Here is a 21734-nt window from a genome sequence, read left to right on the forward strand (position 1 = left end):
GTGAGTTGTTAGCAAGTGTTATAGACAAGTCAGCAATTTGCATGCAAACTGTGGTTACTAGGGTCAGGGACTGGACTCTATGCCTGCTTGACTGTAGCTTTATCAACCACAGCAACTCCCAGCAGTCACCAGAAACCTCCAATAACCACTTGCCAACTGCTCGGGAAATACATGTTTTTCTTTAGAGACCGGTGGTTACGAGTGGGGTCACCAATCAGTCATTAGGACGTGTGACAGAGGGCTAATAAGATCATTCAGAACTATAAACCCTCTGATTCACACATGCATTTATTTTATGGTTGAAAAACTTTGTTAATAAAACACACAACTACAGATATGTGCACTTGTAGCAATTTGGGGTCCAGTGCCTGAAACTTTGGACTGAGCCCCATTGGTAAATTGTAAATGGTAAATGGTAAATGGCCTGTATTTATATAGCGCCTTACTAGTCCCTAAGGACCCCAAAGCGCTTTACATATCCAGTCATCCACCCATTCACACACACAACTTTAGTATGCAATTCAACAATAAGCTTTACAGCTTTGGCTGCAAACAATACCTTTTACTTGGATCAGTTGATTTCCAGATCTGTTCACCGTGAGATGTATTGTCTCACCTTTTAGCAAACGCGCCAACCCACTTACTCTCACACTACTGCATATTGTAATCCTGTCTGTGTCAACTTCTTTCTGTTTTGCTGCTATAAAACACTGCAGGCTGTTGTCAGTGAACAGCATCTCTGTTTAATCAAACTGCGAGCCTGGTTAGATAAAATGAATCCGTATGCAGATTCTTGGGGAAGAGCGGTGCAGACACAGGCAGCTGATCAGCAGTCATTTTGTTGTCAGTCTTATCACTGCAGCGTTGGTTCTACTGTCCGGTTCCTCCAAGAAAGAAGCAAAGCTGTTCAATCAACAGTATTAACACGATGTCCACCCTCACCCCTCCTTACAGGTGGAGCCAAACAGTTGCTATGACAACATTGCAAGTCTTAGTACTAATAACTGTTACGCCACCTGATGTGCACCGAGTTTTCAAGTGCCTCCAAATTCAGCACAAATTCGTCAGTAGTCAACCAGCTACCCTACAAAGTGTTTCCAGCTGTGGCAGTGACAAAACCATTTCACTCCCATCCCCAGCTCTCGAAATACAGCACCACTTATTCCTGTTTATGCTTTACCCTCCTGAACCATGTCACAGTTGTCTACACGCGTGGCTGTCTTATACGCTGAAGGCATTTATGTTAAAGCGAGTCAATAAGCTACAATTAAAACCTTCTGCATTGTTAAAAGCACTCAATAACACATATATTTTCTTTGTTGTAAAAAGCTTTTAGTTTTCAGTAAGAGTGATAGAAAATGTTTAGATACCTTTAATCATCGTTATTTGATGCCAAGTTGCCAAACGAAGTTAGTTTATCTGGAATCACGAGCTAAGTTCAGGGATAGTGGGATGGAAAAGTACATAACACTGTCTTTTTTGTGATGTAGTGGAGCCTGAGCACACCAGTCTGACAGTTGCATTATTTGAAAAATAGCACAATAAGGTTGGCTCCAAAATACATCACTGCAGGGATCTTTAAATCTTCCTACAGCATCAACTAAATGACAAAACAAGACATAAATAAACAGACAGCCGAACAGAGAGTTGGTTCGCTAAAAGACAGGTTGTAAATAGGTGTATGTGTATGACTGATATCAGAAGAAAACTATCCAGTTTTTGGTTAATACAACAGATTAGCACGATCCTGCCTTGTTGCTGATTTCAGTGCTTGGCTCTGCTTCAGAGCCACAAATCTCAGTTTTCATTGAAGGCAGTAAACAATGTGAACCGTGACCTCTAAAGGACATGTGGGATGCTTCCACCATTCTTGCTCATTGCAAAATCTTTAGATAGGCTTAGTAAAATAATGATATCGATCATTAAAGGAAGACTCGGGTGATTTGGTAATAAATTACCCAAAAATGCTGAATACAGTAAAAAGTGTAAAAATTTTAACTCATATATGGAAAATGATAACTAACTTATTTTTTGTATTTTAACACTCCAGTTAAAAAAATAATAATTTTCTGGCAATTACTTCATTATTTAGGAGTAAAGGGGTTTAGAGAGAGACGTTAAGAAGAACTAGAACTAAAATTCTGTATTGCTGTCACACTTAAAAATCATGAGATCTAATGCAACGCAAATCCTTTGTTTTTTTCAGGAGAATCCGTATGTGATGCTCCGACAGAACCACCAAGAACTCGAGGGAAATGACCGCTATGAGGGCTTCTGTGTGGACATGCTGAAGGAGCTGGCAGACATTCTCAAGTTTAAGTATCGCATCCGGCTGGTGGGGGACGGCGTCTACGGTGTTCCCGGAGCTAACGGAACATGGACGGGCATGGTTGGAGAGTTAATCTCAAGAGTATGTAAATATTTGCATATGCATAGACAATAATATTGCCAGCAAACAAACCATATCACTATAAATGATTATGTTTTCTCCTTCGCATATGTGTGAGACAGAAAGTTTTTACAGGTGTCTATGCAGTACTGTGAAAAGCTAAGCAGCCAGGTGCTGCTAATCAAATGCGTTTTATTAATGGATCATCAGCAAGCGTAAGCATCTCTGTAAACGCAGAAGTTTTGGCAGCTTGTTCTGAAGCATTCAGGTGTGTGTTAACACAATGCCAAAAAGGAATGACATCAATAAAAGAAGTAATTGCTCCTGTCCATCATTCTACATTGAGAAAGACGATTCACAAGTAAAAGAAACTTGCCATTTTTCCCAGGAGCAGACAGACATCCAAGTAAATTCACCCCAGAGTCAAATCATGCAATGCTTAGAGAAACTACAAAAAAAAAAAGAAAGAAAACAAGAGCTGTATCTCAGACTCTACCGGCCTCAGTTAGCATGTTAAATGCCTGAACCCTCTACTGCACACATTTTGATGGTACATGCTGAACATCATTTTCTGACTCATTTCGGGCCATTTTATTGCCAAGATATTGTTTTTGTGCAACAATGGTATAAAACCACAGAGAAAATTATTATCTCATAATTCATCACACAACTTTTAGAAAGCAAAAAGACCTCAGCAAATCTTCCAAAAATGTCGACCAATGTTGAAACAAAGAATTGAAAAGACGTGAAAAATATTTACATAAATGATTTGATGCAGGCTTAGGTTCAAATTGTGCAATATCATGTCATATTGATTATACTGTTGTGAGACTGTCAGTCTGTGTGAAACTTACCAAAACAGTTCTTCTGAGGTGGGCATTACACTTTATACACATCACTTTTGGTTTTTCTGTGCACCCAGAAACCCTGCATCTTGCCTTGTTCGGTTCAGTTCAGTTTTACTTGTATTGTGCCAAATCACAACAATTACCTCAAGGTGGTATATTGTAATGTCACGAACCTACAACAATACAGAGAAAACCCTGACATTAGATGACCCCCTATAATCAAGCACTTGGCTACAGTAGGAAGTAAAAACTCCCTTTTAACAGGAAGAAACCTCCAGCAGAACTAGTATCAGGGAGGGGCAGCCTTAATCGGTTGGGGTGATGGGGTTATCACATACTGTTGGCCAAAGTGATATATTATAATATAAGATAAGAGATAAGATAAGATAGAACTTTATTAATCCCTCGGGTGGGTTCCTCTGGGAAATTCGATTTCCAAAAAAAGCACAGCAACGACCGAAGTTACAGTTACAGAATTGTTATATATATATATATATATATATATATATATACACACATATATATATATATAAGATATATATATATATATATATATACATATATATATATATAATATATATATATAATATATATATATATATATATAGTATATATATATATACATATAATCGGAGCACTAGGTGCGGTGACTCCCAAGCTAGGCGAGTGGCTCCAGCAGATCCCGGGAATAACATCGGAGATCTCTGTCCAGAAGAGCGCAGTCCTGGGAACAGCTAAGATACTGCGCAGGACCCTCAAGCTCCCAGGCCTCTGGTAGAGGACCCGAGCTTGAAGGATAAACCGCCCGCAGGGGCGTGCTGGGTGTTTATATATATATATATATATATATATATATAAATATATATATATATATATATATATATATATACATATATACTAATCTTAGATGTAATTAAATATTACATTACAAGAATATATATATATATACACACACACACACATACACACACATATATAAATACAGAGACAAATATAAATAAAATATACAAGGGGATAATAGAATAAATAGGAATAAAAAATAAAAAATAAAAATACAAGTGAATTGCACATTTCAAGTATTGAGTCTATTGCACTGTTGACTATTTACAAAAAGTATTGCACAAGGTATTGTACAGTGAGGTGAAGAGGCACTACAGCACTACTACATATATTGTCTGTGATGAGATTCTGATTTGGAATGGGAGCTCTGGGACTCTGCTTCTTCCTCCTGTCGTCATAATTTTGAGATATCCCACTAATGGCTCGAACTCTTTGCACAGATTTCATGCAATTTTGTATTTTGGACCACATTTCAACTCGGAAGCTCAGGTGGTTGGACAGCCTTCCCAATGTAAACTTCACAACTGTGTGGAATACCATCTGATGTGATTGTGATTTGGCACTATATAATTAAAACTGGCTTGAAATGATCCAGCAAGGACTAGGCAACTGTTGTTGCTCATATGGAGAAAGCTTTTGATGGCCTCCCACTAAGCAAGAAGCATCACATCAGCAACATGTGAAATGTGCACAAATTTGCGCACGAATGCATGAAATAACATATCATTACATACAAACACAATGTTATCAAAATCTCCCTCAAAGTTCCCCTGATTGCACTGCGTTGCCCGAGGCAACAAAAAGAATTTCTAGGCATGCAAAATTTCATGGTTCATTGGTTTCCATCATTTAACTTCACACGTACAGGTCATGAGGCTTAAAAAGACTTTCTGTTGCTCTAGGGCAACACTGTGCTGTAGAGGTTTAAGCGTTTAGAGGGGTTTCCAGGAGAAAGTCTCTTCTCTCGGAAAAGAAGTCTAAGCAAAGGTTTGCAATGTTGCATCTGAACAAACCACAAGACTTCTGGAACAATGTCCTTTTGACAGACAAGACTAAAGTGAAGAAGTCTGCCCATGATGTACTGCACCATGTTTGTCAAAAACCACACTCAGCAGATCAGCACAAACATCTAACATGAAGCATGGTAGTCGATAGGTGATGATTAGTGCACATGACCTGGGCTTGCAGTTATTAAGTCAGCCATAACCATGCTGTGTGGAACCTTAAGAGATCTGTGCATAAAAAAAGGCCTTCAAACATCAATGAACAGAATCAACATTGTAAAGAAGAGTGGACTAAATTCTTCCAAAGACATGCAGAAAGCCATTACTTCCAGCTGTTCCTAAAGGTGGTTCTACAACTTTTCCTTTAAAAAAAACAAGATTTTCACCATAGCTGTGTGGATACCACTGTATTGTTCTTCTTAGAGAAACATAGAAACAAACCCAAAGTGTATTGCTCAGCTTTCACATAATTTACAGCACATTTCCTTCATATCATATAGCCCCCTTCCTTCATTCAGCAGTTGGTCTTTTCAGCTTAAGTATTGTATTTTTCAAAGTAGTCACAGCTTGTTGGTGGCTTGTTTCCTGCCAGCCGCTTTAGCTGAACTGACCTCAACAGACTTTCCTCCTGGATCAGTCTTGTTGCTGTTAAATCTCTGAGTGAGCCCTTATATTATTTGCTGTACGTGGCTGTTAACAGGCAGATAAGGTTATATAAGGGATGAGAGGGAGAGGGGAAAGAAGTAAAAGAGCTGTTAAAAAATTAAGAGGGCGGGGTGAGTGAAACAGACAAGTGTTAAGTCAGTCCTAAGAGGTGATCTGTCTTAATTCTGTGGGCTAATGGAGGGCAAAGCCATTAAGTATGTAACACGTACACTGCCTGCTCTTGTTATTGTCACAGTCCATCTCCCCCCTACATCCATGTATAACTTGCCTCTGGAAGGTTGACCTTCAGAACGGCCATGGGTGAAGTCGACATATGTCTCTGACATCAGCTTGAGCCGTGGATTGGCATGGTTGAGAGGGATTTTCATGGTAAAGGCGGCATCTGCAGGGAAGTTACACAGTAGACAGAAAGGCTTCGGAGTGTTTGGTTAAAGGCATAGAAACGAACAGGAAGGATGGCAGTGTAGGAGGATTGTGGGAAAATATACAAGCCTTGGCTACAAGTTGAAAGGACAGGTAAAGAAAGGAAAATGGAGGAAGAGGGGTGTTATACACTTGGTAGGAGCAAAGGAAGACAGCATCAGGATATTTTGGACAACAGATACCCGTCTCCCTGCCAGTACCTTTCAGACTGAGCAAGATTTCATTGAGGATGAGGATGATTAGTCTGACGGGTGTCAGACAGCCTAAGCTAACAATGAGTCAGGCCAAGAAGAACCCAGACACAAGTCTAAGTACAGTATGTGCCGGTTACCTAATCCACAGTGCTGCGATTAGAGAACAGAGACATACAGCATCTCTAAAGACCAAAATTCAAAGTCCAAGTCAAATGCTAAATCCTCAAGGGTCATGTTTAATTCATCTCTCACATTCAGTTTCGCATCCTTTTTACTGCCTTAGCATGATCTGATTGAATGCAAGTGGAAACAGGTATGATGCAATATTGAACAGGCGACATTACACTGTGTCTTTTCTTACATACTAGAAGGCATAACAGCAGGGAGGCAGAAGAATCCGGTAATCAATATTAATATTCCATCGCCACATAAATATTTCACTTGATGTTACAACTGTGTGTTCATTTTTCAAAGGATCTGTTACTTTCTTTGTTAAAATTGCCTCGATGGTCATTTGCTGTATTTGGATTCCTTCCAGCACTGGGAGCAGGCAATCAGCCTTTCAAACAGCGGTCAGAAACGAGACAGGAGGCTGGGAACAGATGATAATCTCGGGTCAGCGCCTGCAGGCTGAGAGTAGGGCAGCAGGAGACACTAGGCCTCAGTGTGGAGTAAAGGCTGTCGTGAGGTTAAAGAGATGCAAATGTGAAGTGCAGAGTATTAATTGAAGCACAGACGGAGTCAGACTGGGGGTTTCTAGATGAAGCATTTGAGGCCTCTTCTGAAGGTCAGAGTGATTATAGAAAAACATGACATCGAAATGGATGACGCGCCTTGGATGTGTGCATGTTATGTATGTCAGATGCCCTCCTCGTTCCTTGACATAGAAACAGTATGTTGTGGATTTTGACTAGTGTCTGCAGTGCTGCAGCACAGCTCCCTGCTCCTCATTCTCCCATTCCCCTCTATGTCCCCAATCCTCTTAGTCCTCCTGCAGCAGACAAAGAGGAATGCATTGCTGCTTTCACTCTTTGCTCCTCAGGGAGATGAAAAATCCCTTGCAGTTGCACTTTGCTGGCCTGTATTATTAGTACAGAGCCATTCAGCATTCAGCTGCATTGACCATTTCTACGTGTGTGTGTGTGTCTGTGTGTTTTACTAGCCTCTGCTTTGTTGAGTGATTTGTCTTGACAGTGCTCCCTTGGCCAGCCACAATGGTTACCCTGAGCTCTCTCGTGCACTGCACACACACACACAAACACACACACAATGCCAGTGCCGGATTATCCCCATCACGGATAGCCGTATTGGTGGACAAAAAGCCTAGAGGATACAAAAAGGGCATTATTAGGGAATTAGCAAACCAGTAGCCCACTTCTTATGTCATCCTCATCTTTCTTTTTTTTTCAAAATCTTCAAATTATTGGATATGTCACAAACACTATGCCATGCCTCAGAGCTGTGCTGTGTGTGAGTTGGACTTTTCATGCAGTAATACTACTTATCCTGTTGCAGAAAGCAGACCTGGCAGTCGCAGGCCTGACCATCACAGCAGAGCGTGAAAAGGTGATTGACTTCTCCAAGCCTTTCATGACCCTTGGTATCAGCATCATGTACCGCGTCCACCTGGTGAGTTAAGTCCCCCCCGCACACACCTATTATACCTGATCGAACTGCCTCTCATACAGCTTGCGGATAAACCTCAGCAGGCTGTCAGGCATGTCTAATGCCTGGAAAAGAAGCACTCTGCCTTCTGGCCTGTAGAGTCTTTTTCTCTCTCTTAGTCCGTTTAAATTCCTCCACAACTTCTCCCCTTTTACACCTTATTGCCTCTTTACCTCTCAGCTACTCGTTTTCCCTTTCATCTGCGTTTTTTCATGGGTCCTCTTCCTGCTTTACCCCTGTCCTCCGACATTACTTGCCACTTCATCCTTCTCCTCTGTGTCAAGTTCTTTTCATTTTTCCTTTGTCCACCCATTTCCTCCTTTTGTTTCCGTGCCCCCCCTCCCCCACCCCCCACCTCATTCTGCCAGCACCAGATGGCTCATTTTATGGTGTGAACTGAATGATAAATGTAACACTTTCACAGTTGTTTTCTGCTTGTTCTCTGATTGGATTTCGCCATCTTATTCTCACAAGCAATGCCCTCCATTCTCTGCAGAGAGCAAGTCCAAGCAAGAAACAGCGAAACAACAGCAGTGCTGGTGGAAATGAGCCAGTGTTTGCGCACTTAGTGGCCCATTAATCATCAGTCCTCCCCCAAAACCCAAGGTGACACTGTGGGGGCCACAGTAGCACTGGCCACAGTCCGTGCTGAGGTGATCTAGCGCGTGCGCAGGCTAACATTAGTGTAGCATCCCAAAGGGGCATTTTACTCACATTCCCATTCCATCTTGCTCCTGTCTCCACTACTTGTAAATCTCCCACCGTGTCACCTTCCCATAGTCTGTGCACGGTACCCATAGGTGAGGCAGTGAGGCACTCAATTGAGCGGCAACAGTTGGGGAGAATCAATCGACGTTCGCAGCAGGTGCTACGTTAAATGGGCTGCTGGGCAGCATGTGACCTCTGAATTGGGAAGCAGGCAGGCGGGTGGCAGCCTGAGGATATGATATGGAGCTTATGTCCCACAGGGTTGGCACACAGAGCCAAATAGTTGAATTAGCAGAGACTTGACCCAGTTGAAATTCCTGAGTAAAGCGGTTTCTATTAAGATAAGATGTGTGAAGTCGGTAGAGGAAGGTGGAAAGATAAGAGGGAAAGAAGACAGGCATAAGTGCAGGTATCATCTCTCTTTGTCTCTTTCTCTGTCCCTCATTTCCTCACACTCTCTTTACTTTCTCATTGCCCCTTGGCATTTTCTTAGATCCGATTCAGAGTGGTCCCTCAGCATGCTCTAAAATTCGATATTTGAATTTCTGTGACTGCACTTGTTTAGTTCTAATCCACTGACTATTGATCTGAGGCACAGTGATTTCTACAAGGGGGTATACTGCTTATTTCAAACTTTAAATGAAAATTTCAGTCCAATCAATAAGAATGGCGAATGCAATAAAATACAGCTGCCTGTTGGGTATTAATTATCCGCACACTATCGCCAGTTTAATCTCCATTTCTCTTCTTTGTCACAAGTATTGCATGTCTTTCTTACTCTCGCTCTCTCTCACACACACAGACACACGCACAGAGTTTTTTCACTTTCATTATTTATTCTTATTTTATGTTTGTTGCGTTCAAAGCACACATTTACATTCTTTTCAGTGAAGGCGATAGCTTTAACGTCAGGCGTAATCCTGTTACAAAGCTGCTGAAAATGTACATTTCCTGTTTGAAACACAGGTGCAGATTTGAACTAACGCTTCACTGCCTCCACCCCACCCACACCCCAAACCCCCTCCCTTGCCCTCCACACCACCCACCCACCCACCCAGCCACTACAACAACTGTCACAGACAAGTTTTCTGTGGTGTGTTCAAAATTGCAGCAAATCAGAACATTTAATCACCTGTCAAATGAGTTTGTGTCTTCGTGCTATTCTCTGAAGGGACCGCTGTCTGTTATCATTTCTGGGACACTGACTCTGCAATAAATAAAACTAAAAAAAATCCAGACAGCTTGCATCTTGCCTGCATAAGAAGAGCACTACCTGTCTATATGTTTCAGCTGTCTCGCCTGAATGTCTTGTCTGGTTGGGGATTTGTAGTTGGGTGCTATTCGAGGCCATATAGTGTATTTTATATGGTGGGGTATTTGACATGCATGTAGCTTCAGGCCCTATAAATAAAACGGATTTGCTTCATACACAAATCAAAGAGAAGCCGGTGCAATATGAATCACTGCGGTTATGAACCCAGACACTACCTAAAGCGACTGTCAGCTTCATCTCATAAAAACCTTTCGTTGTCTTGCATTCATCATCTGTACAATATAAAAACCATATGCTGCATGCCAAAATCCCAGCACTGTGAGCGTCTTTAAATCTGTGCCAGTTCCTTCTCCATTAATTCGTTGACTGTGTAACAGGGTATATGAGTGGATGTGTGCATGTTTGTGTGTATAAGAGAAAGAGTGCCACTTAATTAGACATAGGGGTTAATTAGGGGTGTGTAGAAGCTGTGTCAGATTCAGCAGCTGCCCTGAGGGTAGAGCGTAGTATAACGAGCTTTATTGACTCACTGGCCACAGAAGTCCTCAGACAAAATTACACAAACAAATGAAACCCTGTGCACAGAAACACAGACGCAGCTCGTGGAATTTAAAAACTTACCAGTTATGTTATTTAGGGTTATTTTTAAATGCAGTTTTTTTCCATAATAAATCAATATTAAATTTAACACTAAACAGTAGGTTGTGTAATATCATTAAATTGTGTATATATGTGCTTAGGTACAACTGTGCAACTGCTCATTAATGCACAGGCTCTAATCAGCCACTCACATGCAGCAGCTACATACATTTAAGGATGTAGATATTCTAAAAAAAGACCTGTTGAAGTTAAAAACTGGGCATCAGAATGGGCTAGAAGACCATACTGAGATCCCACTCCTCTCAACTAGCATAAAGAAACTGAGCCAATTAATGATACAGGTTCAGCATGCTGGTAGTGTGATGGTGTGGAGGATATTTTCTTATCATCGTTTGGTCCCTTTAGTACAAACTGAGTATTGTTGCTGACCATGTTCATCCCTTTATGACCGTTGTGCATTCATCCTCTGCGGGTTCCTTCCCACAGGATAATGTGTCGCGTCACAAATGTCAGATCATCTCAGACTGGTTTGAGATGTGGGATCATCTTGATACAGAACAGACCAAACGCAGCCAACATCAAGAGAAGAGCTTTGAATATCTTCCATGAAGCCTGGAGAACTATTCCTGAAGACTCCTCAGGAGAAAGTTCAGGGTGAAGAATAAAGCTGCTCATATCAAATATTGACTTTCAAGCTCGTTAGGAATGTTTTTGCCTTTTAGATTGTATTTCCGTGAATGCACATGTTTCATTAAACCGCTCTACCTATTTCCCATTTTCCTAGCAACATACAAAGAAATAAGGGGTGTCTTGAGACTTTTGCACCAGACTGGAAGTTTTATTCTTTTATTTTGAAAGTAACCCTAAAACTAGTAGTGATGTGTTTTTTTTTTTTTAGTTATGTTAGAAGAGTTTCAGCAAACACAAAAGCACAGCTTTGTTTGTGTGCAACTCACTCAGACATAAAGCCAGACAACCCGGTGAGCTCAAGAGGCAGCAGGATGTTGTTATGAATATGACCCTGTGACCTCAGCCAAATCAACTGCTCTCCACAGATTGCCCCCGCGGGCCTTTTCAGCAGACGTAACAACTGGCAGCTCTAACACAATTAGAAATGCACACACTATCAAAGAGCTTGGGGGGAGGGGGGGGATGGCAGAACATAGGGAGACACAGGGAGGGACAGGAAGAAAGACAACATAAAAGAGAATAAGCAAGAAATAGGTAGAAGGACATGAGGGAAGATGGAGAAATGAGAGCAAGGAAGTGAGCGACGAGAGTGTGAGAGCTGAAATGACAATGGGAAGTCTCCTTCGGTGAGTCAGTGTTCAGGCAGGAAGCCTCAGGGGGCAACGGTGTGGTATGAATACCAAGAGGAAAGATGACTAGGTGAAATCCTCAACTGGATAACCTCACCGGCTCCCTCTGCCACCCTCCTGGCATGTAGGCAGTCCCCCGAGAGTAACGGAGAGGGGGAGAAGCGGGAAATATGGAGGGACAGCGGGAAGTTGAGAGAGAACAAGGGCAGTGCAAGGTAAAATGAATGAGTTTTTCATCTGTGTGTTGAGATGAAAAAAGGACACATAGCTACTAAAAAAGGCAGCAATTTTTCACTATTTTATTTGTTGAGATGGACTCATAAAAGCAGGTCTTAGAGGATGTTTTGCCCTCTGTGCCACAGGTGTATTATTTTACTTCCTGGGATTTGCCTCATCCCATATATATCATCTTAACATGGCCATAAAACTGCTATAAAATGATACCCCTGACTCTGATAAAAATCATTCAAATATGGCAGCAAGTACTTACGCTGTGAAGAGACACTCATCCAGTAAACATCTAATTTGGTCCTTGGTGTACTCTGTTTATATTTTATTACTTTGTTAATTATTTTCTAGTTCTAGTCTACACTTCATCGGCAACTTTGTGAGGTACAGTCATTCGAAGGCTTGTTAATGCAAATATCTAATCAGCCGATGCACAACACATTTAACCTTGAAGCAGATGGGCTACAACAGCAGAAGACCACACCACCCACTCCTGTCAGCGAAGAACAGGAAAATGAGGCCACAGTTTCCACCAGCTTACTAGATGAACATTGTTCGGTATAATTTCTACTGCAATATTCGAATGGTACAGAAACAAAAGCATGGCTCCATCCTCCCTTCTGTCAATGGTTCAGGCTGCTCATGATGGTCTAATGGTGTGGAAGATATTTTTCTTGGCTCTTTTTTAAACACCAACTGGTTTTAAACATCACAATGAGTTCACTGAATTTAAATGACCCCCAAAAGTCACCAGCTCTCCATCCCATAGAGCACCTTACAGATGTGGTGGAATGGGGGATTTTCATCACGATGTGCAGCCAACAAATCTGCAGAACGTTAGCGGTGCTATCATGTCATTATGGACCAGAATCCCTGATGAATATTTCAGGCACCCTGCTGAATCTACACCATGAGGAATTAAGGCACTTGTGCAGGCAAAAAGGTGGTCCAAACCAGTATTAGCAGGGTGTACTTCATATAGAGTCCAGTGAGTGTATATCTTCTATTTAACAGTAACTACTGGATTAGTCACGGATGCTGTGCTTTCCTTAGCCAGCAGTCAATGTGCTTTTCTGTGCTGAGTGGTGGGTGCTCCCTGTGCAGTTGCCCAAGCACATACTGTATCTGCCCTGCTGTGGATGACTGACAGTTTAGACAGCTGCTGACAAGATTAGAAACACAGGCACACACACAAACACACAGGTGCTTGACAGTCTGTCATGCACACACAGACTCATCGTCCAATATAAAGAGAGACTGGACCACCTAAATAAGATTGTGATGTAAAGTATGTCTCTGAGAAATTACTAAAAATATTTAGTATTTGCATGCATAATTTATTTATGAATAAATGAATGAAAAATAGGTAAACCCTTGTATATGTTCTACTTTACAATTTCCTTACATCACTGGAAATCCTGAGTCACCCTGCCCCATGAGGCACTTCTCCTCAAACAATGTTTAGTGGTTCGCACAGCAGTTTGTGGCACAGCAATTTTGAACCCATCTTGATTGATTTCTTTTGGCAGCACAGCGAGCATTTACATATTAAGCACTTGATAAAGGTGGTATATCCAATATGTTAGAAAACAGCTGCCTATTTACCCATCCGACAGGTCCCAAGTACCATTAGCATTCACTTGCATTTCCCTTTCCAGCAATTTGTCAAATGTAAGTCCAGTAGTCATTGCTTTACCGCTGGTTTGGTCCACACCAACTCCGAGGGGTGAAATATGGCTCCTTAGCTGTTAAACGCTCTGCTATTGTGGTGCAGATTGTATTCATGAGAACAGGAGCAGAGAGGAAATAAGGTAGTTAAGATCAGCGCGAGTGAGCCAAAACAGTAAAGTTGGCACAGTAAAATAAAAGCCCTGAAAGGTGTTAAAGCACTGCTGAGCTGTGTGGAGCTTTAGTCGAGTGATCACACACCATGTTTTTCCATGTCACGAGATCATCATTAAATAGAGTTTCATTAAGCTTGCTCTTTCTAGTCCTTAGTTTAATCTAAAATGTTTTAATACAGAAAAAAACTGAATAAACTATCTTATCTTTGGAAATGTGCACACAGATTTTAAAACATTTTCATGCAGTTTCCATTTAGCTTATCTGAAGCTTTGTGTGCTCATTGATTTGTCTACTCCAGCTATGGATTGTTCCAGTTTCTAACTCTTAAAAAAAAAAAGTAAAACACTTTTGTCCCTTAGTCTCAAAGCCAATACATAAAAGCAGCAAAGTCGAGCTTTCTAAGCAGCAAACCTCCTACTGTTTTCCTGTTGTCCTTGTAATCTTCCTGTTGTCTCGTCCTAGCTTTCTCTCCGTCTCTATTTCTGAGTTGCTCTCTTGCACCTTCACTTTGCCATCTGTTAGCACACTAGTCCCACGTCTCTGCAGTGATCTTTATCTTAATAATAGCACCTTGGTGAAAACTTAACATGTGGACGAGCATGCCCAGCAGTTCACGAAGCGCTGGGTCAGCATGCATCAAACTGGACCAGCAAAACAGGAGGACTCATGTCAGCACATACTACTGCTACTCCAGTAATGCCAGTGCCAACCGAAGGCAGCCTGGCACTGATGCTCACTTTACAACATGAATCTATACCTCTGACATGGCCATTGTGTGTTTCAGCTCTGCACTATTCCATTCTCAGACAGCTATCGCCATCGTCATAAGCAATTACACTCTATAACGTGGACTGACATACGTTATGAGTGGCAGGCTGATTCGAATCTTGCTCAGAGTTATTCGGCAACTCTCTCCCCCTGCTTCTCCTGCTTTCTGCACCACTCCTATTTTACTCAGTCGGGCTAATATGCAAGTGATTACAGACGCATTAATGAATTTTCATCTCCGCACAACTCTGAATGGGGATTCGTTTATCATAACAAATGCCCACCAAAATAATTTCAACCTCTTTGCCTCAAATTAAATTTTGGAGGGCTTCAGAAATGTATTACTGCAGCGTTTTGGCACGCAGGAGGTCTGGCAGGAATACTTAATTGAGTTTTTATTTTTTTATTTTTTTGCATAAATGCAATTTGGGCTTGTTCACGTAGACTCCACGGCGGTGCCTTTGACACAGAAATGGACAATGAGGAATTTCTACACGACTAAACGTGTCCCTCTCATAGCAACACTTAGACAGTTGGTTGTTTGATCACCTCCATTATCTAAGCGTCCTGCTGGCCCTGACAGCCACCTCCATTTCATAGTCATTAACAGGCGGCGGACGTGCACTTGTGTGTAAATGGCTAATATTCCCCTGCTGACATTTGGTCGGGAAGGGTGTAAGCTTAGCGTGCGCATGTGAAATATGAGCAGGCACAAACACACATATAAACAAGCAGGCCCAATCATCCTGACTGTGGTTCCCCAGTAATTGGTTTCATTTAGAGGACAATGTTGCATAATGAAACATTAGGAATTAGCCCCTATATTCCCATCGCTCTACTGGCTGCCAACCTCATTTTAGCCATGTTATCTCCTGGTTACCAATGCACATTTATATGCAACACCCCATAGCTGCTTCAGCACAACTAGCCTTTTTAGCCAAGCCAGAGCTATTAATCCCCCTCCACCTGTGTACACTGCCCACTCCCGGTCATACTGCAAGTCAACTATAGGTCATGGAATTGAATTTGTCTTTAATGTGGTTCTAATGGTTTAGCTGATTATTTGACATTTCTTTCTCTCTACATGCAGACTTGTAGAGAGTAAAAATGTTGCCTTTTGTTAGTTTTGACCTCTGATTATTCTGTACGACTAAACCTAATAATGTATCTATCACAGCTTGTTGGAAGTTGTGAGAATTTTTTTTTCAGTGTTGGAATGCGGGATATAAACCTCTTATCAGTGATGTTGTATTATCATACAGGCCTCTGTCACTCTATTGACAGTTCATGGGAGACTGAGTTTGCGCTTTCATACAGTGCTGATCTGAATGTTTACATGCAAATGAGATTCGTATAATTAAAGTGCTATCAGTTTAGGACAGGGAAAACCTATGCTTATCGCATCAAAATCCGTTTATTTGCGGTCACAGTCACCTTTTCCATCTTCTCCAAATTACACAGGCACCAGTAAATGTTGGTCAACACACACCGAACTGGAGGTGGGAAGAAAGGGAAACAGAACTGAAATGCAGTAATCATCGCCTTTTCTATGTTTCCTTCTTTAGTTTATGTCCAAGAAGACCAGTCATTCTGTGTGTGTTGTCTTCCAGGGACGTAGGCCAGGCTACTTCTCCTTCCTGGATCCCTTCTCACCGGGTGTTTGGCTCTTCATGCTTCTGGCCTACTTGGCTGTCAGTTGCATTCTCTTTCTGGTGGCCAGGTAAGGAGCTCAACCATAAAATGCAGTCTGTACAGATAAGCGAGAGACAGGAGAAGAATGAGGCAAACAAATGGACTGGGTACAGAGAGTAAAAGCACACAAAAAAACGTTTCTTTGGGCAATATACGGCGGAGGAAACAGGTGTTTGTTCTCTCGCTTCTCTTTAGCCTCTGGTTGATCTTGAACATCACAGAGAAAGAGACGTTCTCCCACCAGTGGCAGGTCTCTAGCATCACATTGCCACCTGCTGGTCAAGGATGGCACTGCCACAACTGCTGCTGAAAATCATAATTTCCTTTGCAATGGAAATATTACTAGGTTACAGTATATCTAATGAAGATGCTTTAATGCAAGAAAATGCTAATTGAATTCTGCAGCACCTTACAGAATCAAATTAAAAGTACCAAGACCTTCAAATTTACCAGTTTTCTAAAGATAGCTCTACGGGTGGTCTTTGGTGTAATATGAAAATCATTTATAAATGTTGGGTGAGGTGGTTTAATCGTAGCAGTTTTGGAGATAATAATACATGTACTCCTTTTTTTAGGTGTTTACTAAGAATAATTTTTCCACCCGTGATCACAGTGGGAAATATGTTAAACGTCTGGGTTGTTTAAAGTTTTTTGTCCTTCTTTTGAACTTTGTTGTAATTATTTGTGACTCAGAAAGAAATTCTATCTTTGCTACGTGAGTCACATGGCTCGTTGGTTCAACCCAGCACAGAACAGAGTTGTCACAGAACTGTAGCTACATCTGAGCACCCCAATTACACTGCCTGCATCCTCACAGTTTAAGTAGGCAGAAGCGAAGCACAGGTTGGTTCTCCCTCTGCAGAGCCAAGGTGACTTTGTCCTCACTTGACTGAGTTGTTTTCTCCTCATCCTTCATCCCTCTTCCTATCTCCATTCCTCTCACTCCCCGTCTCTTGAGTTTTGCTCTTATCAGAATACATAATCTAACTTTCATTCCCACTCTCTCTTTCCCCACAGGCTGACACCTTATGAATGGTACAACCCCCACCCTTGTTTAAAGGGACGCTGCAACCTGCTGATCAACCAGTACTCGCTTGGCAACAGCTTCTGGTTCCCAGTTGGAGGCTTCATGCAGCAAGGATCCACCATTGCTCCTAGAGCTCTGTCCACACGTTGTGTGAGCGGAGTGTGGTTAGTATTGGCTCCAGATGCACGGTGCAATGCGCAGGTTTCTCCATCATGGAATGCAATTCATCAGTAACGCATTCTTGAAGCTTGATTCCAGATTTCAAGAGTGAGATTGTGCATTTGTGTGCACACGAGGCATCGTTTGTGTCTGTCTGTCTGCCTTTGCAGCTAGAACTTTATCCACCCATTAATCCATCCGCCATATCATCTACTGAATATCCTGTCATGTCTTCTCCTCTCAGGTGCGCAGTTATTTTAATCCTTCTACACCTCCACCCAGATCATTTATCTTCATGTGTCAGCCTGCCCATTTACATACGTTTGCAGGTGAATACATATGTTCTTGTCCGCTGCCTTTCCCACACAGGTGGGCCTTCACATTAATCATCATCTCCTCCTACACCGCCAACCTGGCCGCCTTCCTAACAGTGCAGAGGATGGAGGTACCGATAGAGTCAGTAGATGATCTGGCAGATCAGACGGCGATAGAATATGGCACCATGCACGGTGGATCCACGATGACCTTCTTCCAGGTTAGAAGTTACACACATTGCTGTATATGCCACATTGTTTATCCTCCTAAATCTTCACTCACACATACATACACACTGTATGTAGGCACAGGCTCACTTCAGAGCACATGGAAGTCAATGGGTCATCTGTGATCAGCTATCAGCTGTCCTTTTCGTCACCCTCCTGTCCTTTATGTCTTCCTCCTCTAACCACAGGTTTTATCTGTTTCCTGTCTCTTTTTTGCCACAACCATTCAATATCCTTCTCCTCGGGGAGATGGGGCACTGTCCAGGTCCCACGCTATCCTCTTTCATCTTTTGAGATTTGACCTCAGCGAGAAAAAGAGAAAGACACTGAGCAGGAGAAAAAGAGGGTGTTAGAGGGGAGAGAGACAGTGAAGGATGATATTGGGCGAAGGGAAGAGAGATATTAGCCTTGTATTCCTTGGCGCTTTCAAGTCCACTGGACCTTAAATAACTCAGGAAAGACAGGCTGAGAGAAAGTAAAAGACAGGTGGAGGTGTTAAGTGAAGTTTCTGTTCTGAAGTTTCTCAAATGGGAAAGAGGTGCGCTAATAGAAAAAAAAAAGGGGGGGGGGGCTCTGATGTAACACTCCATCAGTCCAGAAAAAAGCAATCCAAATCAAACCAGAAGAGGAGATGCTTTGTTAACTGTCTCTCACTCTCTGTGCCTGTTTCTTCTGATCTTATCTGCTCTTTCACGCCTGTGCAGAACTCCCGCTACCAGACGTACCAGCGCATGTGGAACTTCATGCAATCAAAGCAGCCCAGCGTGTTTGTGAAGAGCACAGAGGAGGGGATCGCCCGTGTCCTCAACTCGAACTACGCCTACTTGCTGGAGAGCACGATGAATGAGTACTACCGCCAGAGGAACTGCAACCTGACTCAGATTGGAGGACTGTTGGACACTAAGGGCTATGGTATCGGCATGCCGCTGGGTGAGTGGAGGACAAAGTGTTGAAAATTGGAGGACACTTGAAAGTGACGGATAAGCAAAAGAAGGAGGAACTTGGTCAAGTAGTTGAAACATCTGATACAAGCCGCAGAGAGACAGAAGCCAGTTTGCCGGAGTAATGCGGGGGCAAGGCAGTTAGTGTAAAACGAAGTCAACGGAGGAGAGAGCTGATGGTTTCGCTTAAATGTGCTGTATAATTCATTCCCCTTCTTAGTGAAGCTAAGAAGGGGAATGAAGAGCAGAGGCATTAGTTGGAGGATACACCATAAACGTCACATTGGAGAGTTGAATAAAAAAGTAAAGCCTCAGCAAAGCCAAACCATTAGCTGCTATCATGGGGCAAAATGATGCAAAAAGGGAGAAACTAAGAGAGCTTTAATGCTAGATTTTAATAGAGCAGCTGTTGCCATGCTGTGATGGGAAAAGTGAGGACAAGAGCGAGGGAATTTGAGATATTGTTCCTGTGAAATGTGAAACAGTTTCTGCGCGACGCTCGCTGCTCCAAGAGTATAAACACGGGGTTTACTTACACTTTGATCTCAGATTGAGTCAAACACACCTTAAAGTAAACAGATTAATTTCCATTCCTTTGATGTTTAAAGGATAGATAAGCCGTCTTTTTAGTGGATGATGGCGCCGTGACCTGTAAAACATTGGAAGATCATTGTAAGCTCCTTAATCTCAGGTTTGAAATCTTCATTTTGTTGGTTCGGGCGAAGCGTGGTGAAGTGACGCGCTCTCACATTTGCCATGGCATACCAGAGGAGAAGGAAGAAGAAGAAGTCAAGGAAATGTCACTCTTCGTTTGTACCGTGTCCCTCATTTACTTTTCTCTTCCCTTCAGGGTCAGTGTACCGTGACGAGTTCGACCTAGCCATCCTCAAACTGCAAGAGGACAATCGTTTGGAGATCCTGAAGAGGAAGTGGTGGGATGGCGGCAAGTGTCCAAAAGAGGAGGACCACCGTGCTAAAGGTTTGTCTCTGCAGTTAAATCCACATCTTGGTTGATGATCCCAGAAAACACTTATCCCGCCCAATCCCGGCATCTCTCCAGGTCTAGGGATGGAGAACATCGGTGGCATCTTTGTGGTGCTGGTGTGTGGCCTGCTGGTGGCAATCTTCATGGCAGTGCTGGAGTTTGTCTGGATGTTAAGGCACGCGCCAGGAAATGAGGTGAGAGAGGGCTATCTAACCTGCATCTGCTTTGTCTCCCTCTCCCCTCCCTGGCACCTTCCCCCTCGCGGAGCTGCTAGGCTTTTCCACAGTGCGCAGCTTTGACAGGAAGTTATGAGCACAAACCAAAGTAATACCTTGTGTGTTTTTTGTATTCATAGCAGAGAAGCATCCATTCTTACCATATATATATTACACAGAATAATCAAACTGTACAGTAAAAAAAAAAAGATCTTGTTTTAGGGTGCTGCAAATCTTTATCTCAGCCTTAATCTAGTGACCTTATTTAAAACACACTCGCTGTTGTGTCCACGATTGTCAAAAACTACATGTCCTTCTCACCATCAAAAGTTGAAATATGGACAGTAGAGGATTAGTCGTGGCAGTCAACTAGAACTTTGCGCTAAAAATGGACTTCAAGCAAGGGCGTCAGATTTGTTTTGGAAGCAAAAAGAAAAGGACTGCTTTTTGGAAATGTCAGGACCAAGAGTCGCTACAGCTCGGTCACACAATGTTGGTTATTCAAAGTAACAGGGGACAAAACAATGATAAATGACACCTGAAACACTTAAAAGTGCCACGCTATGATTTGAAAGTTGCTGATACAGAAGCAAAATCACCAGCCAATAATGCAAATATTTCAAACGGCATCAGCACATTAGCTGTCCTCTGAGGCTGAAGACAGCCCTGCATTATTACAACCTCTTAAACAGCAACTTTAAAAATATTTTTTTCTAATTATTTTTAGGAAGGAAGGAATTTAGATGCATTTTTTTACTGGCGAAAGTTGAAAGTGCTTTTGAAAATTATGCTGAAAGTGTGTGGTATTGTAATCCAGTATGAAAATATGATTTCAATGTAGCTTCATCTGGAGAGAGGACTAGCAAGCAACCTGAGTGTCCTCAGCATCCAGATGTTCTGCTGTTTGGAGGATTTTATTTATTTATTTATTTATCACAATAGACAGATGAGTTTAGTGCTAGTGGAAGGGGCTCTCCTGCGATATTCATGAGGGAGGACTGCTGTCAACCACAAAAGATGACTTGAAGAATCAGAGAAAAATGTGCATGCAGTGATATCATTACCTCCGATGTGATTTCTTTAACAGATACTTGAATACTATTTGGCACTGTGATTTTAACTCAATAAACATTCAGAAAGTCAAAAACCCACTCATGTGATTTCTTCTTTTGGAGCAGTACAGATTGATGTCTCACTCTAAATTGTGAACCCTGTGTGTGTTTGTGTGTGCGGGTCTATATATGTATCGTTCATATTTGTGCATCTGGACTTACGCCTGTGTGCATCTGTACAGTGTTCGTGTGCAGCTTGTGTGGATTGGTGATGAGTTTCTTTTCCGTCTTGTGCTTGAGCTGCAGTGTCACGTCTGTGATTGCGATTATTTGAGTTTATATCCCTGTGTT

General features: G+C 42.2%; 1 protein-coding gene across 6 annotated transcripts in view; it reads left to right on the plus strand.

Annotated features, from left to right (window-relative positions):
* grik4 (glutamate receptor, ionotropic, kainate 4) overlaps positions 1 to 21734 on the plus strand; it is a 354349-nt gene that overhangs the window by 327732 nt on the left and 4883 nt on the right. For all 6 annotated transcript variants that reach the window (XR_006054048.1, XR_006054049.1, XR_006054050.1 and 3 more), the window contains 8 exons: positions 2207 to 2410; positions 7880 to 7993; positions 16381 to 16490; positions 17480 to 17653; positions 18018 to 18183; positions 18895 to 19120; positions 19982 to 20110; positions 20192 to 20310. Coding sequence is in view for 3 of the 6 variants with exons in the window: in XM_005915839.3 (XP_005915901.1) it covers positions 2207 to 2410; positions 7880 to 7993; positions 16381 to 16490; positions 17480 to 17653; positions 18018 to 18183; positions 18895 to 19120; positions 19982 to 20110; positions 20192 to 20310 (1242 nt within the window). In the remaining 3 variants the exon portion in view is untranslated. The remainder of the gene's footprint in view (positions 1 to 2206; positions 2411 to 7879; positions 7994 to 16380; positions 16491 to 17479; positions 17654 to 18017; positions 18184 to 18894; positions 19121 to 19981; positions 20111 to 20191; positions 20311 to 21734) is intronic.

Source organism: Haplochromis burtoni, unplaced genomic scaffold (assembly GCF_018398535.1).
Source record: "Haplochromis burtoni strain Fernald_Lab_line unplaced genomic scaffold, NCSU_Asbu1 Contig_15, whole genome shotgun sequence".
In the NCBI taxonomy this organism is placed as follows: domain Eukaryota; kingdom Metazoa; phylum Chordata; class Actinopteri; order Cichliformes; family Cichlidae; genus Haplochromis; species Haplochromis burtoni.